Source organism: Macaca nemestrina, chromosome 16 (assembly GCF_043159975.1).
Source record: "Macaca nemestrina isolate mMacNem1 chromosome 16, mMacNem.hap1, whole genome shotgun sequence".
Taxonomy (NCBI): domain Eukaryota; kingdom Metazoa; phylum Chordata; class Mammalia; order Primates; family Cercopithecidae; genus Macaca; species Macaca nemestrina.
In genome coordinates this window covers 85,945,671-85,971,797 of record NC_092140.1, presented here as the reverse complement: position 1 = coordinate 85,971,797, position 26,127 = coordinate 85,945,671, and the positions used below count along the sequence as shown (strand labels likewise).

Below are 26,127 nucleotides of genomic sequence, written 5' to 3'. Positions count from 1 at the left end.
GCGGGAAAGTCTCCGGAGGCGCAGGCCCCGGTCTCCAGCTTCACCAGGGTCGGCCGCAGCGCCACACCGGGTCGCTGGCTGGGCTGTGCGCGCCGCAGCCCCACGCCCACTTCCGCTTCCCGTGCTGGGGGCTGTGGCAGGGCCGGTAGGCGGTGGCGGCTCCGGGTCCCGGCCTGGGCGCGGCCCTGCGCAGCCCGTCCCCCAGCCGCAGGGGCGCTCCTGAGCTGAGCGGGGCCGCCGCCCGGGCTGCCTGCGCGGAGGGCGGGGCGGAGGGCCGGCCGTGGCCGACGTGGGTGTTAAGTGGCCGCCCCAGCCGGCGACCCGGAGCCGAGAGCGGCGGCAGAGCCTGAGCGGGACGCGGCCACGCCGGCGCGGCGGTGAGCGCAGCCCGGCCTGGCGCCTGCAGCTGCAGGGAGCGCGCCAGGCGGAGGGAGCGGGGCGCGGGGCGGGCCTCGGTGTCCGGGCGGCGTGACCTTCCCGGGCGGCGGGGGAAGCAGCCAGCGTAGCCGCACACGTGCCGTGGAACCCAGAGAATCTCGGGGTCGTCGGCCTCCTTCCCGCAGTGCCCACCTAGTGGGAACTTTTGTCCGTCTTTGCCCGCAAGTCGTGTCATTTGGCTGCGGGGCTCCGCACCCCCGGGGCGCCAGTGCTGGGCAGCACAGAGCCGCTTCTGAATGGAGACTTGCAGGCTGCCCAGGAGTGGGCGGCTGGGCAGCGGCGGCGAGCGTTTAGGGCCGGGCAGAGAAAGTTGGAAGTCGTCTCCCTGACCTGTTCCTTGCGAGGCCCGGGAAGACACGCGCCTGGCTGGGTCCTTGGCGGCAAAACTGATTGGCATCTCCACGCTTTACCTAAAGCCCAGGCTCTGGGGACTGGATGGCGAGCTGGCCAGCGGCTCATGCCGCCCCAGCTTTAGCGAGAAGCCAGGATCTTCCCGCAGCGGTTCATGTTCGCTCGTGGAAAATGCAGCCTCACCTACTGACTCTCCCTCCCATCCAAAAACAAAACAAAACAAAACAAAAAGTTAATTTCCCCAAGGGTGGAGAAAAATGGGTGGTTGGCACTGTTGTTCCTCAGTCGCACCCTGTTGTAATTTGAGAGAGGGGTCAAAGGCGCTGAAAAGATTCTTTTTTCTATTCCAAGTGCTACAGCAAGCTCATAAATCAATTTTAATTCATGGTGAACAGTCTTGCCTTCTCCAAGCCCTGTGTCTTCTCCAAGCCAGAGCTACACATAATGTGAATTAGTTGCCCACTCCTTCTGAGTGAATCTGTTAGTACCCGTCATCGTTTTCTATCCTAATAATTCTAGTGGCTATTTGTAGAATTTATTTATTTGTTTATTTTTTTTGAGATGGAGTTTCGCTCTTGTTGCCCAGCCTGGAGTGCAATGGGGGCGATCTGGGCTCACTGCAACCTCCGCCTCCTGGGTTCAAGCTATTCTCCTCCCTCAGCCTCCCTAGTAGCTGGGATTATAGGCATGGCCCAGTACGCCAAGCTAATTTTGTATTTTTAATAGAGACGGGGTTTCTCCGTGTGATCAGGCTGGTCTCGAACTCCCGACCTCAGGTGATCCGCCCGCTTTGGCCTCCCAAAGTGCTGGGATTACAGGTGTGAGCCACTGTGCCCGGCCTATTTGTAGAATTTAATGTGTTTAAGTTTGGCCCACCTAACAGGGTTTAATTCATATGGACAGACAGAGTGTGATGTGATGTGACTTTCCTTCAAAGTTAAGAGAGAAGTGTCTGTGCCAAAAGAAATAAGCGCATTGAGGTTTATCTGGGAGGCCATATTGGATTTGCCTCTGTCTGTCTTCTCAGTTGCCCCGGTTTTTTTCTTTCCCTAAAATACAGGGTTGGGTGTTTTGTGTTGCCTTTGGCCAGGTTGAAATACTCAGATTAAGTGTTGGTTTGTAGGCACAGGCCTGAAAGGACAGGACTTTGAACTGAATCCTCTGTCACTGACAGTTGGGTGGCTTTGGTTGACCTTGCCTTGCTCCAGGCCTTAGTTTGCCTTCTGGGAAGGGATTCGGACCCTGATAAACTTTTTTAAAAATGTTTTTTTGAGATGGAATCTCGCTCTGTTGCCCAGGCTGAAGTGCAGTGCCACAATCTCGGCTCACTGCAACCTCCGCCTCCCGAGTTCAAGTGATTCTTCTGCCTCAGCCTCCCGAGGAACTACAGGTGTGCACCACCATGCCGGGGTCATTTTTATATTTTAAGTAGAGAGGGGGTTTCACCATATTCGTCAGGCTGGTCTCAAACTCCTGACCTCGTGATCCGCCCACCTCGGCTGGCCCAAAGTGCTGGGATTACAGGCGTGAGCCACCGCGCCTGGCCAGGACCCTGATAAAGTTTTTTAGGAAGATACCAGATGGCCGCCACCTTTTCAGCCTAGTAAATGGTCCTGTCTCTTCAGATCTATCAACAGCCTATAATCAGTGTCTTGCACTTCTTAGTTGCTTTATTAAGTAATGTGCTGTTGTTGCCACTGGTTTTAAATTTTTTGTAAATAAAGGAAAATTATTGAAGTCTGGTCATTGGCAAAATGCTTCAAGAGGTTTAAACAACTTCTCCGCAGCCAGTGTTTCCTGTTGACGTTCAGGGTGACATTGGTGTTAGGAGGGCACTTGGTGTTCATCTCTGATCCAGCACGATGGGTCATACGGCTCCTCAATGTGATGAGGAATAAGTTGTTCCTTATTATTTGCAAATAAGTTACTGGCACGGTTTGAAAGTTATACAGGATTGGTTGTTGAGTTGGATATTTTAGTCAACGTTTATTAAGCCCACGCCTCAACAGTGGTTGACTTTTGTCTTAAGGGAGAGAAAGAAATTCTCTTTTTCCCAAATATCCAAGGCTCCAACCCAAACATACTGAATCAAGATTTCCAGAAGAAAGTCCTGGCAATTTGGATATTTAATAAGTACTCCAGGTGATCAAGCAGATTTGGACACAACGGGCCAGGTGTTGTATCTCAAAGTGTGAGTTTGTGGACTGGCATTGTCCGCCTCACTTGGGAGCTCATCAAAACAGGCAGAATCTCTGGTCCTGGCCGAGGCTACTGAAACAGAAGCTGCGTTTTATTTAGCAAGGCCCCCCAGGCGACTCTTGCGCACGTTTACATTTGAAGGGCTAGTGGACTGTGGTGACAGGAAGATGTGTGTGACAGGAAGGTGCTTGTGCAGGGCCTTGTTCTGAGAGCACGTGATGCTTGTGCACAGTGGGGCGTCCCATCAGTCTGATGTGGCTATTTGTGACTACCTTTGTTTTACAATATTTTTATTATTCACCTTGTACAGATGAGGACTCCCAGCTGTAGAGGCTGAAGGAGCCACGCTGCAGGTAGAGCAGGCATTCACCGAGGCGTATGTGATCCAGGGTGCAGCTCCCAGCCTTGGCCACCTGCGTGTTCCTTTCCAGACCTACTGTCTTGTGAGATCCCCTTAGGCACCCAGCACAGGCTGCTGTCTGAATTTAGAACTGAGCCTGTTCAATTGCTGGCTCAACGTAGGCCTCTAAAAAAACGAGTCTGATGCGGTTTGGTACTGTGATTGGCTTACTTATTTGGTGTTCATTTTTTCAGTTTTCAGAAAGGTCACTTGAAGTGCTGCTGGTGGCTGTAGCATTGATACGCAGGGGAGGTTTTTGATCTGTGAGTTTTCCAGGGGGCAGTTGCTAAGCGGCACTGATACCTTGAGCCCCTTTCCTTTGGAACGATGTGGAGCCCAGTTCATGGCTCCCAGAAGTTTGGGTTCCGTCATTTGGCTGCAGGCCTAGAGAACAGGATGCTGCAGACTTGGACTAATGGTGAACTCTTGCCTCCCTGCAGGGATATGTGGTGCCTGTCATAAGCTCCAGAGAGTTGCCTTCCACAAGACCAGCAGAAGAGTGGGCAAACATGAAGTCCAATCCGGCTATCCAGGCTGCTATTGACCTCACGGCGGGGGCTGCAGGTACAGTCATGTGCCTTATCACATGTTTCTGTCGGTGATGGACGGCGTATCTGGTGGTGGTCCCATGAGATTATACTACCGTATTTTTGCTATACCTTTTCTGTGTTTAGGTACATTTAGATGCACAAATACCACTGTGTTATAGTTGCCTACAGCATCCTGTACAGTAACCTGCTGTACAGGTGTGTGGCCTACGAGCCACAGGCCATACGGTCTAGCCTAGGTGTGGAGTAGGCTATGCCATCTCGAGTCGGGTGTGTATGCTCAGTGATAGCACAATGCTGAAGCTGTGTGATGACGCGTATTTCAGAACGTGTCCCAGTCATTAGCAATGCCTAACTGTAGTCCCAGAGAAAACCCAGTTCTCTGTATTCCTCAGCTACCCTGTAAATGAGATCAGATGAAAGTGGTATGAAAATATTACCTCTCTCCCTCCAGAAGCGACGTGCTTTACCTTTGGGATGAATCCATTTGATGGAAGTATAGTATTGGTCAGAGCGTGGCAGAAGGTAGAGGAGTGTCCATTATTGTTAACACCTTGTGAGTCAGGGTGAGGGGTGGGATGTGCCCAGTACAGCTGGAAAACAGCTCAGAGGTGAAGCCGCTTGTCCATTGTCACCTGGCTGGGATATGCAGGTGACATGGTTCTTCACTTCAAGCCTGACAGTCTTCAGAGCCCTTGTAGTGCAAAAATAACACCATAGCATCTCCTGGGAAATACCACTTACTGTCCCTGCTAGTGTTGGGAAAGAAAGGAGGACACTTTTAGAAATGTCTTTAAAAGGCTGGGCGCAGTGGCTCACACCTGTGATCCTAGCATTTTAGGAGGCCGAGGCAGGCAGATCACCTGAGGTCAGGAGTTCAAGACCAGCCTGACCAACATGGAGAAACCACATCTCTTCTAAAAATACAAAATTAGCCAGGTGTGGTGGTGGGTGCCTGTAATCCCAGCTACCTGGGAGGCTGAGGCAGGAGAATCGCTTGAACCCGGGAGGCGGAGGTTGTGGTGAGCCGAGATCACACCATTGCACTCCAGCCTGGGCAATGAGAGGGAAACTCCGTCTCAAAAAAAAAAAAAGACATGTCTTTGAAAATGAGATTGATAACGGACTGTGTCTCAGAGCCGTGAAAGAAGTTGTGGGATTTGCTGGGAATGTCAGCTAACCTGAGCCCAGGGACCTAAACCCAAGAGCCTGAGGCTCCCCCGGCACGGGGAGGTGCTGCCTGTGATAAGGGGGTAGTGCTGGCATCGTGCAGGCTACTCCTTAGAAAGATCAGCTTGAACCTGCAAGAAGAGCAGGACCCTCAGGCTGAGGCACAGGCAGAATGGGAAGGGCGTGGTGGTAATTTGGTTCTCCAGAGTCCAGAAGTAGGAGGAGCAGCTGGAATGCCGATTGTCCAAAGGGAAACCCCGGACTACCCTGGCGTCCCACAGGATTCTCGTAGTAGTTGCAGCTCCCTGGAGTGGGGAGGCCAGAGGGCGTGTTGTCCAGTGCCGTCCTTCTCCAGCACACCCCACCCCACCACCAGCAGATGAGTATAGTCATGAGTGTGGCCACCTCATCAGTCATTTGCTCCATTGTGAAAAAGAAATTGTTCAGGGAAGAGCAAACTGTTTTCCCATGAGCCAAAGGTCGGCCAAGGTATGCTAATGAGGAGGACTGGAGAGAGCGCGTCACTGACACTAATGAGGAGCACTGGGCAAGGGTACTTCTCCCAGGGCAGAACCCACAAGGCGCGTCCCGGCCCCAGATGCCCGGGGAACTGAAGGCTGGTGGGGGTCTGCCCAGTAGTCTCTTGCCCACTGTGTGCCTTTAGGCTACAGCCTCCTGGGCCCCGGGCCCCCTCCCCTCCCCCATGGCACACTGGGGAGGATGCTGACCCTGAGAATGATGCAACCATCTGCCTGCCCCTGGCCGCCTGTCACCAGCAAGTGAATGCTCCTGGGCTCAGTTCTGTGTCTGCAGTAGGAGGGTGTTTAGCCACATGTAGTCTCAGCTTTTGACATTTTATGTCTTTCAGTCAATCTGTCAAAGATCTAGAACCTATGGTGATAGAATTTAAAAGTCTACCTTTTCCTATTTATGTGCATACAGGTATTTGGGTACCATATTTATAATTTACCGTTAGTTTGAAAGATAGAAATTGCAACAGTATGGTTGGGAGGCTGGTATGTAAGGCATCTGCTGGTGGGCATGTTTTGAACACGTATTGGTCCCTTATGTGTACTGACACACTGTCCCCATCACTGTTGGACAGGTATTTCTCCCTGTGCTGGCGACACAGAGATGCCCCTCACTGAGGTAGAGCTGCGATGGGTAGTCTAATTTCTGAGGACAACGAAGCCCATTCCTGGGGGGATGGGATGGGGAAGAGGAGGGAGACTTGGTCTTTAGGTTGGGGCCTGGGCAGAGGAGGTGCCCATCAGTGACACAAAAACCTCTGTTCTGCTGTGAGGCCCATGGGATGCAAATGGAAAGCAGATTCCCACTTTAGAGGATCGTGGAGTCTTTGAGTGCTGGAGCTAGAGCGACCTTTAGACATTGTTGGCTCCAGTGCTCGTTGAGTATGTAGAAAAAGACCCACGAGGAGCAGTAGATTTGTTCAAGGTTATGCAACAAGATGGTGCGAAGACAGGGCAGGACCGAGGTCCCTGGGTCCGTTGTCTGGTGGTGGTGCCGTCTCTGTTTTAGTACTCCGTAATGCGTCTGCAGCACACTGGAGGGGAGGGTGAGTTTGGAGCCTTTGGGCCCTGACTTTCTGGATGTGGAACTTGCTGGGCTTTGGGATTTTTCTGCCAGCCATTGGATAGGAGCAGAGGACCTGTAGTGTTTTGTGGCAGAGGTCACCCATGGAAGCGATCTGACTGTAAGCACACAGCCAGCTGCTGCCCGAGGTGATGTGGATAGAGCTTAAATGTGTTGTGGTGTGTATTTCTTCTTTTCCTTTTAAACAAAGTTTTCCCCGCCACACAGGTTTTCAGCCAGCTCATCTAGTCTAAAGTGCTGGGAAGTTCTCATTTCCCTATCTGCAATGGCTGTAAGAGATCTAGGTCCCTAATCAGCTAGGACGAAGGAGGATTTCAAGAACTTAGTTAGGTAATCAGATAATTATTGAAATGGGGGCACGTGGATCCCAAAAGTTAAATAGTGTTGGAGGGAAACTTGGTACCACTTTAAGAGTTAGTCATTCAGCAGCTCTAAAACAATGCAGTCACTACTTTGACTACTGTTGCAGTGTAGCTTGTTTGGCGTAGTTGGGGAATGTGGCATTTCAGATCATTGAAGTTTATCTTCTCAAATGCCAAAATTAAAAACAACCCCAAACCTGTTTTGATTGGAGTTTCTTGAAAATGATATACCTCCCTGCCCTGTTAAACCTTTACGGATGGCCTCCAGAGGGGATTGAGGGCCTCACCTCTGCTCGGGTGGACCTGTCCTGTGGTGTGAGTCTGCTTCTCTCTTCTCACCTCTCTGCCTTCTTCAGAGCTGTCCCTTCCCTGAGACACTGCCCCTGCCCGGATAGATTTCCTCTGTATCTCAAGATTTAGTGATTCTATGTCAAGGACTGAAAATCCAAACCACCACCCTTGGTAAAGTGTTAGGTACGACATAGTCTGAGTGCCTTTCCTGCGGAATAAGGTGCTTGGCTGGCCACCACACCGCCTAAAGAATGTTGTTATTTGTCTTTTAAGGAGAATAAGATCAGAAGTCTGACTTCTAGGCAAGTGGAGAAATATAATATTTATTCATGGCTTTATGGACTTGATAGATCTTTAAGAACCTACTAGCTGTCAGGCTCCGTGGTTGGTACTGGTGTTAGAACAGTCTTCTCTCACTTGAGGGCACCGTGAGCGCCATGACCGTGTCATTTGCGGTAAATTACACAGGAAGTTAGCTTACCCTCGCAGAGGACGGGAGACAGTTGTCCTAGCATTTGTACATTCATTAGCCTCCCCCTTCTCCCTGTTGGAAATGTAACTATCCCAGCTATACAGCAAATGTGTATTCTAGTAACCTGTGATGCCTGAACTGTTCAAGATGATCAACTTCAAAGATGAATGTGCTGAATTAAATGCTTTATGGCTAGATGCAGCTTATCTGCATCTAGGCTCTCTGAATTACACTCCCACTTAAAACATTCTGTCACCTCTTCTCTTGGAATAATTAAATTATTTTAATGTCATTCAGATATCTTTTTATCCTAGCCCAGCAGTACCTGGGAGAGAATGACTCAGGATTAATCATGGTAAAATCATATTAACTTATATTCCACTAATTCAGAATTGGGGATTATTTGGCAGTTAAAGGCAGAAGTGTGTCATTCCTCTCCTGGAAGAAATGAACAGTAACGATGGGCTCACACAGATCATATTGCTTGTTGTTTAAAAAAGAGATCAAAAGCCGGGCGCGGTGGCTCACGCCTGTAATCCCAGCACTTTGGGAGGCCGAGGCGGGCAGATCACAAGGTCAGGAGATCGAGACCATCCTGGCAAACACAGTGAAACCCCGTCTCTACTGAAAATACAAAAAAATTAGCTGGGCATGGTAGCGGGCGTCTGTAGTCCCAGCTTCTCGGGAGGCTGAGGCAGGAGAATGACATGAACCCAGGAGGCGGCGGAGCTTGCAGTGAGCAGAAATCGTGCCACTGCACTCCAGCCTGGGCAACAGAGCGAGACTCCGTCTCAAAAAAAAGAGATCAAGCGGTTTTCAGACTCTTTGGAAGTGTTGGCTTATTTGCCAATAAATAATTGAGAATTATTCTTAATGTCCCTTCCCCCAACTCCACTTTCCAGAGTTTAGGTGGAATAACTATGTATAATGTCAAAGTCAGGAAGTTGCATTTGTCAGATATTTTCTGTAAGCCTTCTTTTGCATTTTGATGAAGGTTTAAGAGCTCCTCTCAGGTCCAGGAGGAGATGGTAAATGCTAACCACTGGGAGTTCCCACGATACCAACCCTGCTACAGGATGTGGGGATGTGGTAGGGTGGTTACAGTTCATTCCTTTTCTGCTGTTTAGAATTTTTATTAAAATGATTTCACGTGGCTGGGCATGGTGGCTCATGCCTCCCAGCATTTTGGGAGGCCGAGGCAGGAGGATCATTTGAGGCCAGGAGTTCGAGGCCAACCTTGGCAACATGGTGAAACCCCCATCTCTATGAAAAGTACAAAAATTAGTCAGGTGTGGTGGCGGGCACCTATAATCCCAGCTACTCGGGAAGCTGAGGCACAGGAATTCCTTGAACCTGGGAGGTGGAGGTTGCAGTGAGCTGAGATTGCACCACTGCACTCCAGCCTGGGTGACAGAGCAAGATACCATCTCAAAAAAAAAAAAAAAAATTATTTTGTGCAATGTAGACTTTGCTGTATTTAATATTCTTATAAAAGTATATAAATAAAGGATTTAAGCTAAGCATAAATAAATTTCAGTCCATTCTCTAAATACACGTTATTAATCGGTAGAGCTCAAATTAAAGAGGTTTTTCTATAGAATGAAATATTTAGCTCTTTGGGGATTAATTAGCCAGACTCCTTGTTTCCTTTCTGTGGTGCCGGGTCTGATCAGTCCCACTGGGCGTTAGGCAAAGTGAGTGATGAAGTCTTCCCACGTTTCCCCTCCCTTTCTGGGGTTTCCGTTTCACACACACACAGTAGCCACTGGTTACTAACCACTTACGTAACTGGTGCTGTGCTAAGCCTGTCTCCTCCATTTTTATTTAATCCTCATGCTAACCCTATGAGGTGGCATGGATGAGGAGCTGAGGCTCAGAAGTTACGTGGCTTGTCCAGGATCTCGCAGCAAAGCCGTAGTCCCTCTGACCCTATTGCTCAGGCTCCTACATGCTCACTGCACTGCTGCATCCTCTGCCTGCCACTGTTGAGCACATGTCTGTCTCTCTCCCCTGCCTGGCATGAGCTCCTTCAGGGTGCGACTTAGATGCCAGGCACATCAAGGGCCTGCTATAAATCGTTTGCTGGACATGGCTGGAAGGTTTTGGAGGAAAAGAGGTTGAAATGAACTGAAGCAGGGGTAAGTTCTGGGGTAGGCTGCCTGTGCCTTCTTTCCATAGATAATGGAAATGTAGCCTCATACTAGAGCAGTCATCTGTCCTGATTCCAGGGGGCACAGCGTGTGTACTGACCGGGCAGCCCTTTGACACGATGAAAGTGAAGATGCAGACGTTCCCTGACCTGTACCGGGGCCTCACGGACTGCTGCCTGAAGACTTACTCCCAGGTGGGCTTCCGTGGCTTCTACAAGGGGACCAGCCCAGCACTAATCGCCAACATCGCTGAGAACTCAGTCCTGTTCATGTGCTATGGCTTCTGCCAGCAGGTGGTGCGGAAAGTGGCTGGACTGGACAAGCAGGCAAAGCTGAGGTGAGTCAAGGACACACGCTTTGTTTTATTTTTAAAAACCCCACAAAACTGGGAAGGCATGGTGGCTCATGCCTGTAATCCCAGCACTTTGGGAGGCAAAGGCAGGAGAATGGCTTGAGGCTAAGACTTCAAAACCAGCCTGGGCAACATAGCAAGATCCCCATCTCTACAAAAAATTAAAATGAAAAAACATCTACTGTTGTAGGGTCACAATTTTACTGATGCCTTATGTGGAAGAACATTTCTTTTTAAAAAAATAACTGCTTTCCTTTTATTTATGAAGTTATACATTGTCATCATATAAAACTTTTATTTATGATTGTCATCATGTAAAACTTGGAAACCACATATGCACGTCACAGAGGAGACCTGCTCGTCATCCACCACTGGGAACGAACCGCCCTGCGGTTTCAGTTTTCTCCAGTAGAATGCTGTTCAAATGCAGCTGGCGGTGCTACCTGTCGTCAGCAGACATGCTGCACTAAAACTGTAGATGCCGCTTATGATCCACGTTTTAGCTTTTCTTTCATTAGCAAAAAGCAGAGTATTGGAAGAGGTTGTCTGAGCCAGATGAGTTGGAGGAGTTTTAGGAAGGGTCGGAAATGTTTGCAAAGATGCAAGGGAACCCACCTTTCACTGTCCGGATCTTCCCAAAACATCAGACTTCGCCTCGTTCTTGGTCTTGCCTTGGGTATTTATTATATAGAGGCTAAAGAGAATTCGGAAACCACTGGGATGTTTAGCTATCCCTGCTTTGAACGTTGATTTCATTTTATACCACTTAAAATTATTATATAAGCTTCAAGATTGCAAAGGGCAGTCTTAGTTATTTCAGTAGGAGTTTGAAACCTGATTGCAGCTGCAGGTCCCACACAACTGAATTCGGTTCCTTGTGCACAGCAGTGTTCTCTGGAGGTGCCTGGAGGTCTGAAGGTATGCCCTTTTCTAGGCAGGAATTCCACCATGATGAGTAGAGCTCGAGGCTTGGGACTGGATACGATTGCCCAAGAAGACAGTGTAGACAGCGAGGAGGGCTGAGCATGAATGAGATGAGCCTCCAGCACAGAAAGGGCAGGCAGGAGGGCAGTACAGAAACAAGCAGGGCACAGACCAGGAGAGTGTGGCGTGCCACGATGGAGACTGAACAGAAGCAAAAACCACAGACGACTGTAGTTTTGTTCCCTGTTGAGGGAGAGACACTCTATTAGAGAAGACCTGGACTTCAGTTCAGTTCAGTTTCCTTAGCAAAGGACAAAATGGGGAGGGAAGACAGGGAAACAGTAAGCAGCCACGTGAGATTCTGGAGAAGACCTATGTCTTCTGAGCAAAGCAGCCCCTCCAGCCGCAGAACAGACAGTGACTTCTGTCTTGCATGAGCGAAACCACTGGGGATCTGGCCCTGCCTGCCCCTCCACTTTCTTGCTTCCTTAGCCTGTGAACAAAGTGAAGGACAGGTAAGAGCATATTGCTTTTCTGCTGAGAACAATCTAATACCTTACAGCTGCATTTCCCCACACTACTTTCAGAACATTGAATTGCTGGGTGTCCTTAAGAAAGAGTTGGGAAATTACGTCACAGTGTCTCTCTCATGAAGAATCACTCTGGGTACATTTATTTCATGTAGTGTATGTGTTATTTAGTTCATTAAAGATGCTTAAAGCTGGGCATAGTGGCTCACGCCTGTAGTCCCAGCACTTTGAGAGGCTTAGGTGGGCAGATTACTTGAGCCCAGGAGTTTGAGACCAACCTGAGCAACATGGCAAAACCCCATCTCTACAAAAAATACAAAACTTAGCTGAGTGTGGTAGCACACGTCTGTGGTCCCAGCTACTGGGGAGGCTGAGGTGGGAGGATTGCTTGAGCTCAGGAGGCAGAGGTTGCAGTGAGATGACACCACCGCACTCCAGCCTGGGCAACAGAGCGAGACCCTGTCTCTCAAAAAAAGAAAAGATGCTTAGTTGTTTTGCAGTAAAGAAACCATCCTGATGAACGTCGTCTAATCCAGTGCTCATCTTTTTTGAGCTTGGGCCTTTTTTTTCTTTTTCCATTCTGAGGAACAGTGTTTGCTGGTTACCTGTTGGGGAAATGCTCTCTTAGAGTCTGCAAAGCTCTGACATGTGTATCATGTCTCCATAGCCCTCACCGTGATCCTGTGAGAAGAGCAAGGCAGATGTTCTCTCTGTTAGGGATGGAGGAACTAAGGTGCCGATATTGACATGCGCAAGGTCACCCCGCTAAGGCCTTGGACTTGTGTCCTCTGAGCTCCTGCCCAGTCTCCTTTCCATCAGACCATGGTTGGGGATCTGGAATGTTTTATAAGGGTCAGTTCTAGAGAGAAGATTAATCAGGAGCAGTGAAAGGAAAGAACTGCTTGTGAGAGCCTGTGGTGAATTTCTGCAATCACACTGTAAATATTTGTCTGTTCCCGGTTTCAGCATGACCCAGAGCGTTGTTCCGCTTTGACGTTTTGCTGGACAGGGTCTTACACAGCAGGAGGGCTCAGGTCCATGTTTGTTGAATATATGACAAACGGATGATTCTTACAAAATCCCATCCTATACTTACTACCATTTCAATTCCAGTTCTGCACATTCGTACTCCATGCAGAACCAGGGGCCCGTGCACCTCCTCCTGTGCACTAGTCGATGAAAGTATGTATCGGAAAGCCAAAGTCCACTGCATATCTGATTTGACCGTGTCCTTGCACTATAAGAATGTGCTTGGTGTTCCTTCAGATGTCTGAGCCATTATTATATCTTCAACTCAATAGACTTCTACATTTATTGACGGCCACCTTTGTCCTGGCAAACTTGGCAGACCCTGGTTAATGCTCCTAATTGACTATTGCCTGTCAGCAGGTTAACAGAGAGTCCCTGAGGGAGGCCAACTGTGGATCTGCAGGCTGACTGAAAGACAGCAGAAACCATTTTAAGCTTTGGTTCTAACAAGCTGCTAAGGAGTGAAGTGGGGGAAAGGAGTGGACTGAACAGCACTGGATGGTTTCCACAAGCCATAAAAGCATGTGCAAGTACATTTGCGTACCTGGTTCTTCTTTGTTAATGGTTTTAGGCTTAATTCTCTAACATCAAAAGGAAGTCTGCACTGCAAGCAGTGTCTTCCTACTGAAAGAAAGCCCCATTCCAGGCCAAGTCTTCTGAAAGATTTGGGTGTATCAAAGGCCAGCTCAGCCTCTGGGAACCCCCCCTTGCATCTGGCCATGGCACAGAAGCTAGACCGCCAGGGACTAGCAAACCAGGGCCAAGACTAGCGCAGCCTTGATTTTATATTAATCTTTAACACTGGAAAAACTTTAGTGCCCCTGAATATGGTAGGTCCCTCTGTGCTTTTTTTTTTTTTTTTTTTTTTTTGAGAATGGAGTCTCACTCTGTTGCCAGGCTGGAGTGCAGTGGTGTGATCTTGACTCACTGCAACCTCTGCCTCCCGGGTTCAAGCAATTCTCCTGCCTCAGCCTCCCAAGTAGCTGGGACTACAGGTGCGCACTACCATGCCCACCTAATTTTTGTATTTTAGTAGAGATGAGGTTTCACCATGTTGGCCAGGATGGTCTTGATCTCTTGACCTCATGATCTGCCCACCTCGGCCTCCCAAAGTGCTGGGATTACAGGTGTGAGCCCCCGCGCCCGGCTCCGTCTGCGCTTTTGCTCACAGTTTGGAGAAAAATTGTTAGGGGATTCTCTCTCTACCTGGGTAGTTAGCTGAGGAGATTCCCACCCACCCTTGGGGGTTTTTGGAAATCTGTGAGGGCGATCTTGGCTGTCCAGTGAGAGCGCGATGCCAGCATTGAATGGGTGTCAGGGAACCAGTTCAGTCCTTCCTCCCCAATGAAGGATTGTCCCACCCCAAATGCCAGTCATGATCCTATGACGCAACACTCTTCCGGGGCTGGAAGGGACCTTCTATCCTGACTCCCGTGAACCATGAACTCGCAGAGAAGCCTTTCTTTTGAAACACTTCTCAGACTTTTCCCCATATTCATTTTTTTTTTTTTTTGAAAGCGTCTCACTGTGTCGCCCAGGCTGGAGTGCAGTGGCATGATCTCGGCTCACTGCAACCTCCGTCTCCCTGGTTTAAGCACTTCTTGTGCCTCAGCCACTGGGGTAGCTGGGATTACAGGCGTGCACCACCAGGCATGGCTAATTTTTAGTAGAGACAGGGTTTTGCCATGTTGGCCAGGCCTCAAGTGATCTGCCTGCCTTGGCCTCCCAAAGTGCTGGGGTTACAGGTGTGAGCCACACGCCTGGCCTCCCATATTCTTGAACTCTTACTGGATTCCAGTTTCACAACCCTGCTAGTGACCTTTGGCTGCTGGTACTAAATCCATACAGGAGGCGAATGTTTCTGTTTTTGTATTTGTGCATTCATCGCGCTGCCTAGTTTAGATTTCCAGTTCAGCCATTTCACCCAATACCATTGAGCTTGCAGACTTGTACTGGCTTCACCCACTCCCGTGGCACCATTTTCCCCTCTTCTGTGTTGCTGAGGTGGTAGGTCATCAGCTGAACTGGAAAATCTTTTTGTGATGCAGCAACTTTTGGTTAAAATTTTTTCTGGCTTTTCATCTGTGGCAGTTACATTGCACATCTGGCTGCTCCAGGTTGGATTGTGGGCGTGTGGGGATAGTCTTAGAGCCTAGCTTTGTTTAAAACTTAGGGCAAATACACTGAAGTATTAATAGTGCGTGTTTTTCAGTGGGGGACTATGGGTAATGTTTTTCTCCTTGCCTTTGGGTTTTTTTGTGGAGTTTTATTTTGTTATGTTGCAATGTATCTTGGCTTTGGCTGCTGTAACAGAATACTACAGACTGAGTGACTAAAACAAACATTTCTCATAGTTCTAGGGGCTGAAAAGTCTAAGATCAAGGTTCCAGCAGATCTGGTGTCTGACGAGGGCTTGTTCTTAATTTGAACATAGCCATCTTCTCACTGTGTCCTCGTATGGCAGAGAGTGAGCGATCTCTCTGGCCTGTTCTTCTAAGGGACTAATCCCATCACAGTGGCCCTATCTTCATGACCTCATCTATACCTGACTATTCCCAAAGGCCCCATCTCCTAACACCATCACCTTGGGGGGATCAAATTCAGTCCATAGCGCTGTGTGTAATCAAAAGAATATGGGTGTTGCAGTCAGGAAGACCTGGGTTCACATCTTAGCAAATAGTAGCTGTGTGACTGGCCACATTATCTCATCTCTAAGTGTCACTTCCCATAGGGAATTGGGGTGCTGCTATCTGCCTTACAGGGTTGTGGGATCCTTAGATGAAACAGCACATGCAAGTTTCCTTCCTTTCATCATTTTTTTAGACATGGAGGTCTCTCTTTGTTGCCCAAGCTGGAATGCAGTGGCTATTCACAGATGCAGTCATAGCACTGTAGCCTAGAACACATGGACTCAAGTGCTCTTCCCACCTCAGTCTCCTGAGTAGCTGAAATCACAGGTTCATGCCCTCACAGCCGGCTCCTTACCCTGCTTTATCACCAGAGTGCCCTCCGTGTGGTGGGTGCCGAAGGAATGAAGAAGCTGAGGGGTAACTGTCTGCTTGTGTGCTTTCAGTGATCTGCAGAATGCAGCTGCCGGTTCCTTCGCCTCTGCCTTTGCTGCACTGGTGCTCTGCCCCACGGAGCTCGTGAAGTGCCGGCTGCAGACCATGTATGAGATGGAGACATCAGGAAAGATAGCCAAAAGCCAGAAGTAAGCACCACTTGGGCACAAACGTCAGGTCTCTATGGCCCTAGTGAATTGGATGATTTCTCATTTTATATTGTACTAAAGTGGCAGATGTGGAAGCCGATTTATCTACTCAAAATATTGTTTCTAGAATGCTTTCCCCTATCAGTCAGAGATTTTCTGAAAGGATTGGCTGTGATTAGACCCACCACCCACTGCATAGAAAGTCTTAGACAGATATTTAATACCCCAGAACTGGAGAAACCAGGAGCTTAACACCCTTTTTGGCCTCTTGGAAACGTAAGGCGTGATCTTCAACCATTTTTGGAGGTACATGGTGGGTGGCTTCTGAACTTTGCCTTAGACCTGAGCCTTCATAAGTGCCGATTTGGATTCTGAGATGAATATTTGATGCCCACTTCCAGGTTTCACATGGGTATTCAGGCTGATTGCCCCAGTTCCTAGAGGTAACTTTCCTTACCCCACTTATCCCCAGTCCTTCAAGTGTACCTGCAAATGGTCCAAGTTCTGAGAACATTAATCAATACTTTTGTAAGCATAGCTACTCTTCAATGATTAAATCACTCTCTAGCTCACTCTTGAAAACACATTCCCATTATCCTCGGAGAGTGCTCTGTCATACACAATTTGATTTACTTGAATTGGAAAGCAATTTATTATCCTTATTAACTGCAAAACTTGCCTACTTATCTTGACATCTGGCCGAGTTCTGACCAAGGATATTGCTGTGGTTAACTCAAAGCCTATAAATCTGCTGGGAAAAAGCAGTAGATAAATTGACCATTTTCAGGGATCAGTCCCTACTCAGTGAGAATGGGGTTTGGAAGAGTGCCCTGTTTTCTACACCCCTGAGACACATTACAACCAATTTGAATCTAATATTCATTGCGTAGAAGTCCAAGAGTGTAAGTCTTTAAAACTTTTTATTCAGATATACACATAGTATCATGAATGCACATGTAAGTCACAAGTATGCAGTTCTATATTTAGTGACACAATTTATGTGCCTTTGTAACCTGTGTCCAGATTAACAAACAGAACATTAACACCACCCAGGAAGCTGCCCTCATGTCCCTTGGAAGTAATTCAAGGTAATTAAAAGATAGTAATAGTTATATCCAAAGGACTTAGGCAGATCGACACCTTGAATTATCAGCTGACTTTGTATTTGAGGTCTAGCAGTGTTCACACAAAGCATATGGTATGGTAACTTGGGGCTAAGCCTCGGATTGGAAGGGAGGTTAATTGTGTTGAGCTGGATTACTTTTATTAAATTCCATGTAGCAGTGCCTTCTGAAGCTCTCAGAAGGAAAATAGTTATTAAACGTCTGTGGCCTTTATTACCTTGGGACTTGATCCTTTATCTATCCAAGCCAAGTCCCCTTCTTGCTGAGAACCAAGTGTGGAGAGAGGGATTCACTGAGTTGCACTGAGTGTGTGATTGCTTGGCCTGTTCTTAGCAGGGATAAACCCGCCCTGGTAGCCCCCCAGTATGAAGGGGAGTCAGGCAAAAAGTGTTCTGTGTTCTGGCTGCTACAGGAGCAGGGCTGTGATCTGCTTAGAAGAAATTCTCCTGCATCCCTGGTGCTCTGAGAAATAAATTCTTGGTGCTTCTGCATAACAGGAGCTATAACTTGTTCTCAGAATTTGTCTTGCCTTCAAACAACATTTACTCCTTCACTCATTTCTCTGCACTAAAACAAAACAAATCCTATAAGCACCTGAACAGATTTCCCAAAAACACACCAGAAGGATTGAGGAAATAGGAATCACGGCGATAAAGGACCGGGCAATAAAATGCCATTTTATGCTTGCTGAGTTTAGATAATTCCTTCCTGTAAATAAATTTCCTTCCCACAGAAGGATGCCTTTTAGTCTCAGTTCCTGGCTCTTCATTCAGAAAATCAGCTTCTTCCTTGCTAATGCTTGACCAGATCTGTTAACTGGTTGCAAATGCCCTTGTCCTTTCTTCCTTCCCACCTGCCATAACCATGCTCTTTGTGTTTCCTCCCAGTACAGTGTGGTCTGTCATCAAAAGTATCCTTAGGAAGGATGGCCCCTTGGGCTTCTACCATGGACTCTCAAGCACTTTACTTCGAGAAGTACCGGGCTATTTCTTCTTCTTTGGTGGCTATGAACTGAGCCGGTCCTTTTTTGCATCAGGGAGATCAAAAGATGAACTAGGTAAATGTGTTTGCGTTGACAGCAGTGGGGTGTGATGGTGTTTGCTCCTTACAGGTGTGGTTTCTGTGGATTCTCTGCCCTTTGTGCTCTCCTCCCCACATTGGTGGCTGCATCTGGCACAGGGAAGCTTCTGGATGCCAGAAGGTAACATGGTGGCAGGCAGTTGATAGCACCCACCCTCCAGGCCTGATAATTTCCTTAGGACAGGGCCTGAAGCAGTACATCCCAAACTTTCTTACTGGAATAAAGTTTGTTAATTTTTCTGGATCTATATTAGGGGAGAAGAAATCCAGAAATGACTTTCCCAATTGGGGAATCACCTATAAATAATCTTGAAATAAGCTTAAAACTTGGTCATCTTAATAGTGTTTTGAGAGCAGCGGAAACCATAGTTCTTTGTAGCTTATCATGTTTAGCTGGTTGGTTTAACTACACGCCATGTTTGGCTCACATAAGTGAATTGTTCTTACCATCTCTCTCAGTGTGTGTTGAATCTATTCTGTGGTTAGTCAAGCTCCCAGACTTAACTGCTATGTTTAATAAAAACAATTTTGGCGTTTAATGGTAAAGGAAGAATCAGGGCTATTAAAATACTTAAGAGTGAGAAAGTTGAAAAAAGACGTAGATTGTGTTTGGCCTGTCTTCTCCCCACTGTAGGGGGTTGCCACTCAGCTGGAGGCCTGCTGGTTCATGTGGGCCAGCCCTCGATACCTCAGTGACCAAACTAAATATAACCCTCACTAGGGCTTCTTGTACTTGGCACAACCCAGGGGTAGACCTGGGCTACCAAACAAAACCTTGTGTTCTTAGAGCTTGGTAACAAGAGCTTTGACCGTTTCCTCAAAGAATTGTATTCTGCCGCATTAGCATTTTTATTTTCATCTACCTGCAGCCATTGCTACATTGACTTCTGGAAATGCCACATCAGCTGTTCTTGAGACAAAATACCATTTGCTATTTTTTTTTTCTCTAGGCCCTGTCCCTTTGATGTTAAGTGGTGGAGTTGGTGGGATTTGCCTCTGGCTTGCGGTATACCCAGTGGATTGTATCAAATCCAGAATTCAAGTTCTTTCCATGTCTGGAAAACAGGCAGGATTTATGAGAACCTTTATAAATGTTGTGAAAAATGAAGGTGAGTAAATACCTGTTTCTCAAGCATCCATATACATGTTAAAATCTGAGATATGGGCCAGACGCGGTGGCTCATGCCTGTGATCCCAGCACTTTGGGAGGCCAAGGTGGGCAGATCACGAGGTCAGGAGATTGAGACCATCCTGGCTAACACGGTGAAACCCCATCTCTACTAAAAATACAAAAAAGATTAGCCGGGCGTGGTGGTGGGCACTTGTAATCCCAGCTACTAGGGAGGCTGAGGCAGAAGAATAGCGTGAACCTGGGAGGCGGAACTTGCAGTGAGCCGAGATCGCACCACTGCACGCCAGCCTGGGCGACAGAGCGAGACTCCATCTCAAAAAAAAAAAAAAGAAAAAAAAATCTGAGATATGAACTTCTCTGTTTTGATTGGAGAAAGAAAGAGGACACGGCCGGGCGCGGTGGCTCAAGCCTGTAATCCCAGCACTTTGGGAGGCCGAGATGGGCGGATCACGAGGTCAGGAGATCCAGACCATCCTGGCTAACACGGTGAAACCCCGTCTCTACTAAAAATACAAAAAACTAGCCGGGCGAGGTGGCGGGCGCCTGTAGTCCCAGCTACTCGGGAGGCTGAGGCAGGAGAATGGCGTAAACCCGGGAGGCGGAGCTTGCAGTGAGCTGAGATCCGGCCACTGCACTCCAGCCTGGGCAACAGAGCGAGACTCCGTCTCAAAAAAAAAAAAAAAAAAGAAAGAGGACAGTAACACAGAAACTCTGTGTCCCAAATAGAGCACAGATACCTTGTCTATTACTCATAGTAATCCTCCCTTAAATCTGTATAACAGGTAAAGTTTTACAAAGTATTTACACCTTCCTTCCTTATCTAATTCAATCTTCATAACCACCCTGGGCAGTACTAATAGTATAAACAGATCTCCGGCTTCAAGGTTGGTGCTCCTGCCACTGCCCAGGTGAAGCTGCAGAGCTGCTGCCACCTCTGTCTCCATGGTTGCCTCTGTCTGGCCATCTCAGGCCTTAGCTCTGCCGCATCCATATACTAAGAGTGAACCAAGCATGGATTTGGGGTATGTTACCTGAGCATCAGTCAGTTTTGCCAGGAGACCTGATACTTGTCCTTGTTTCTGTTAGTCTATTTAGGGAAAGCTGGGAATGCATCCTTCCATGACTTGTGCTAGCACTGTTGTCTGGGTTTGCATATGTAAATATACCGGTGCTACGCAGCTGCGTGGGTGTCCCCAAAGGAGGGATTGTTGCAGTCTTTGATCGCCCTTTTATTTGCTAGGAATAACGGCCTTATATTCTGGACTGAAACCTACTATGATTCGAGCATTCCCTGCCAATGGAGCACTCTTTTTGGCCTACGAATATAGCAGGAAGTTGATGATGAACCAGTTGGAAGCATACTGAAGTGTCTTGGTGAGCCTGAGCCAAGCACAGGTGTTTGAGGACTACAGTTCATCTCAGGGTTTCTTGGAGTACAAGACCAGTGTGAAGTTATTCCAATTTCTTGGGAATTTTGCTTTTTGTCTTCCTTTCTACCCTACATCTTAAACTTTATGGAAGAACCTCTATTTTGCATCATATTGTTTCTGCCCATAATCGTACTGAAATAGAAAAGTCACCTCACTTGCTCTTGGTAAAATATAGAGTGGTCAGTAGCCTTATGCGCCTAATTCAAAAGTCAGAATATAGTTCCTACAACCTCCACTTGTACATGCAATTTGGACATTATGTGTTGAGGGAAACACAGTTTGGTTCCATGTTTATTTCAAATATCAGAAAAACCCAGAGGTGATCATTTCTCATGAAGATGCTTATAAATGGTTGCTTAACCCATTCTAGATGTAGGGTCTGCTTAATGGGTATACTTTTCTAAGTGGTTGATGATGATTATTATTTTTTTGATATGGAGTCTCACTCTGTCACCCAGGCTGGAGCGCAGTGGCATGATCTCAGTTCACTGCAACCTCTGCCTCCTGGGTTCAAGCAATTCTCTCACCTCAGCCTCCCGAGTAGCTGGGATTACAGGTGCGCGCCACCATGCCCAGCTAATTTTTTTTGGTATTTTTTGTAGAGACGAGGTTTCATGTTGTCCAGGCTGGTCTCGAACTCTTTACCTCAAGTGATTTGCCCACCTCGGCCTCCCAAAGTGCTAGGATTACTGGTGTGAGCCACCATGCCTAGCCAGTGGTTGAATTTTTTAAAAAGTGTTCATGGGGTACTTGAAAACGAAAATATTCTTCTAGATTTGTAAGACAGTATACCTGCATACTGGTGTGGCTTCCACACTTGAGTAAAAGCTTCAGAGTAGGCATCCTAGATTTCCCCAAGATGCTCTACTCTTAAAAGAGTGCCATTCATTTTCTTGGTGGGATCATATTCCACACTGACTATATTGCTGGGGGTGGCCCAGAGGGTCAGGCCTTTGGGAAATAGCACGGCCTTTACCAGCTTCCCTTCTCTCCCCAAGAACTTCCCCTCTTGGACTTTAGATTGAGGAAGGGGCTGAGTGGTAGGCAGTGCCGCTGTGCTTTGATGAAGACCCACGTGGCTGGCAACAGCTCTTACCTTTTGTCTCTGGGTCCTGGCCTGGGTAGGATTCCTGGGTGTTCTGTTGGCTCATTTGGGGCCATCAGTCCACTTTGGACCACTCACTGTCTGCTCTGCCTCCACCAATCAGAAACCCTTCCAAGGAACAGTGAGAGCCAAAGCCAAGAGAAGCCTTCCTCTCTATTTGGTGATTGTGTGACCGTGGGTGAAATCCTCTCTCAGAACTAGAAAGAACTCAGTGCTTTTACTCTATAGTGAGTAATGTCAGGGCTGACCCATCCTGAAGTCTATCTTGCCATGCTTTTACAGCGTTGGAGGCTTCTCCATTTGGTACTGGCAGTCAGCAAGTCTTAATGATGACTGTATATGGGATATGAGTTTATAAAGCAATGCAACATAAGCAATTGTAGGCCAGGCACGGTGGCTCACGCCTATAATCTTAGCACTTTGGGAGGCTGAGGTGGGTGGATCACAAGGTCAGGAGTTCGAGAACAGCCTGACCAACATGGCGAAACCCCATCTCTACTAAAAATACAAAAATTAGCTGGGCGTGGTGGCGTGCGCCTGTAATCCCAGCTACTCAGGAGACTGAGGCAGGAGAATCACTTGAACCCGGGAGGCAGAGGTTGCAGTGAACTGAGATTGTACCACGGCACTGCAGCCTGGGTGACACAGCGAGACTTTGTCTCAAAAAAAAAAGAAAAAGAAAAGCAATTATACTTAACCATGCCATATATATGTGTTCACTGACCACAAATTCACTGACCAACCAACCAAACTCCACACTTCATCTGATCCCCCACAGACTTGGGGATGGACAGCTGTTCTTTGGCTATATGGTATAAGAGGGTCATTCTTGTCACTACTAAAGTTAACCTCATCATTTTGTGCTGCTCCAAGACCAGCAGGGTATCTTCCAATAAAGTGTTCCTAAGCAGCCTGTATACTGAGTGCAAGCAGGCTAACAATTTGAGTAAGAGTCCATACCATGTATGTGTTTCTGTCAGCAGAATGTACATGTTGTACAAAACCTCCAGGTTCCTTAAGCTTTTTGCTGTCCATGAATCCTCTGTGGCAACTGTAGTCATAGAGCCAGAAGCCAGAGGGTCAGGGATATGAGGGACTGACAAACAGCAGGGGACATCTGGGGAGGAGATCCCAGTCATGTCTCTTGTGCCACAGGGCTATTATGGCTGGTCTTCCATTTGCTTTTTCTTTCTTTAAGTAAAAACCATTTTTCTACTTTGCTTTTCTCTCCATACTTAAATGGTCAGTAGCTACTGAGTGGTGCTTTATCTGAATAGGCCTGGATTGAAGCAAAATATAAATGGGACTGGCTTTCCACAGGAAGTAAACTGCTTCAGAGCCCACAGTCCCCTGCTCAGTGCCCAGAAACAAGTCAGTCATCCCTGTTGGCAGTAAATCTTCCCACAGGCTGTCCATTAGAGATTTAACTATAGATCTTCAATAGAAAGAGTCTGAGGCAAGTGGGAGTGAGGAATGGAAGCTTAGGTTGGAAGAATTTTTTTTCATTCTGTTTGCTTAATTCAGAGTCCCGTTTGTGGTATTTCATATCTGTACTCCAGGCAGAAATATAACTTGAAAATACTGTGTCTAAAGACATTTCAGTGTTCTATCATTAAATTATTTACTTAATATTTGAGTCTGATGAATTTCATTGAAGTTCTTTACATCCATGTTAGGAACCAACTGTCAGGAATGTTAAAGAGTTATGTGTAGTAGTGTTTCAAGGCAGCGGTTTTACTGCAACAAGCATTGTATTCAGTCAGCAAGACACCTGATGTAATTTCACTATAGGTGACAACAATATTTCTATGCACTGAAGTTATGGAACTTGGCTCACCAGAATTACTTTCTCCCTCCACCTCTTTTTATCCCTCTATTTTAAAAAATAGTTAAACTGTCTCCTCTTAAGTTTTGGATGATTCCATTCCAAGTTACTAAATTCTACTTAAGAAAACACGTATCTGAAGTGCCAAGATGGCTGACTAGAAGCAGCTAGTGTGCGCAGCTCTCACAAGAGGAGACAGAGTGGTGAGTGAACACGAGCTCTTCAGGTTGGTCATCCAGCAGGTTGTGTTGGGATTCAAGGAAGCAGTGGTGAGTCATGGAGAGCAGAGGGGAATAAGGCAGGACAGCCACCCACCTGGGATTGGTGCAGAGCAAGGGGAGGCTCCCTACAGCAGGGAAAGGGTGAGCGAGTGAAGGCTCCTGGGGACTCACACTTCTGCCATGGACCTTTGCAATCCCCGGGCACAGGAGATCATCCATGACTCCACTTACCCTCCCCCCGCCACACACACACCCTGGGGCTCTAGACTGACACAGAGAGCTGCTTGGAGTCTGGGCAGAGCCACTGCTCAAACCAGTGTGGATCCCTGAGCTGCTATGGCCCCAGCTGCCATAGTCCGGCCAAGGTAGGCCAGGCTCTCTCGTGTGCCCCTAGGATAGGGGCCATCTCCATGGTGCTGAGGAGTGGACAGACTGCAGGCCTCACCTCCGCTGCACCTTGCCAGGCAAGGCCCACTGGCCTGGGCCTTCATCGCAGCCATCCTGCCCCCTGCCTGTACACTCCAACTGGTCACAGCCCTCATTTCTCTGGGATGGAGCGCCCAGAAGTAACCAACAGACCCTCTGCCCTGCCGTAGCCTGTGCCCCTGCTGCCCTCAGGCTGGAGAGGGAGCAAAAAGCCCAACAGCTGTCATGGGCCTCCAGCCTGCCACACCTGGCATATGGAAAGGCAACCCAGACCGTTTACCACACGAGTCCCTGGTCCTGCTGCTACTCACTGGGCAGGATGGCTCCTGGCTTGGGCCCCCAGCATAGCTCCTGCCTGATCACCAGTTGGTGGTGGCTCTGTGTTTCTCTGGGATGGAGCTTCCAGAGACAACTGACAGGCGTCTGCAGTTGCTGCCACCACAGTACCCACTCTTGCTTCCCCCAGGCTAGGGAGGGAACAAAGAGCCTGACTACTTTCTCAGCATCCTACAGAGAGGAGGCCAGACTGTCTTCTGGGTCGGGTTGCCTGACCTCCCTGCTCTTCAGGCAGGGCCCCCAGCTTGGGCCCAGCCGCACAGCTGCCCCAACCCTGGCTGATAACAATTGGCTGTGGTTTTGCATTTGTCTGGGGTAGAGTCCCCAGAGGCAACTGATAGGCCCTCTGCCATTGCCACTGCCCGGGTCTACACTCCTGTTGTCTCTAAGCTGAGGAGGGAACAAAAAGCCTGAGCTTGCCCTGGGGCTGCAGCGTGGCAGCTTGGGAGTGCCAAGGTGAGATCTGTAGCAGGCACTAGAGCAGGAGAGGAGCCCACACTCTCAGAGTACTGAGAGGGCTGTTACATGAACCTGTGGGCTACCACAGCAGTGGGTGTGCCTCCCTATGCAGGGCCAGCTGGCTGGGAAAAGGGTGGCCTATTTCCCTACCTCAGCCTCTGCCTGAGGGAGCACACCTGACAAAAGAAACACGGGCACAGTGCCATTGGTTGGAAGGGGCTCCCCCAGGGCCCAAGAGCGGACCTGATGAGGTGGTCACCTCTCTTCCCACTGTACCGCAGAGCACAGCCAGAAACACCAGGAAATACAAAGGAGCCAAGTGGCTAAGATCTATCTACCGACCATTACTCCTAAGTGCCATCTACTGGAATTCAGCCCAAACTACAAAAATAGTTTGCTAATATACCTTCCTGTAAAACCAAGGTAAGAATTCAAGCACAAATAAAGACCCTGCATGGAGTCTTGGCCCTCGGAAAACATGAAGAAATGCAGCCAACTGACTATGCTCAACTTACACCACAGTTAAAGGAATACCAACCCTCTCAGATGAGAAAGAATCAGCGAAAGAACTCTGGCCATTCAAACAGCCAGAGTGTCCCCTTACCTCGAAATGAGTCCGCTAGCTCCCTAGCAATGGTTCTTAACCAGTTGGAAATGGCTGAAATGACAGATGTAGAATACAGAATCTGGATGCCAAGGAAGCTCATCAAGATTCAGAAGAAAGCTGAAAATGAATCCAAGGTTTCCAGTAAAGTGATCCAAGAGCTGAAAGATGAAATAGCCATTTTAAGAAAGAACCAAACTGAATTTCCATAGCTGAGAAATTCACTGTAAGAATTTTATAATACAATTGGAAGTATTAACAGCAGAACAGACCAAGCTGAGGAATCTCAGAGCTCTTCTAACCAACTCAGACAAAAATAAAAAACGAATTTTAAAAAATGAGCA

The 26,127-nt window shown here is 48.0% G+C and overlaps 1 protein-coding gene across 1 annotated transcript; it reads left to right on the top strand.

Annotated features, from left to right (window-relative positions):
* The first annotated feature begins 220 nt into the window (after nt 1-220).
* On the top strand, nt 221-23,541 carry LOC105491745 (solute carrier family 25 member 15). Its single transcript, XM_011758414.3, has 7 exons — nt 221-377; nt 3,829-3,952; nt 10,074-10,332; nt 15,904-16,041; nt 18,053-18,222; nt 19,196-19,354; nt 20,618-23,541. Exons 2-7 carry the CDS (start codon nt 3,898-3,900, stop codon nt 20,740-20,742), a joined length of 906 nt encoding a protein of 301 aa, XP_011756716.1. The 5' UTR covers nt 221-377; nt 3,829-3,897; the 3' UTR covers nt 20,743-23,541.
* Nucleotides 23,542-26,127: the final 2,586 nt, after the last annotated feature.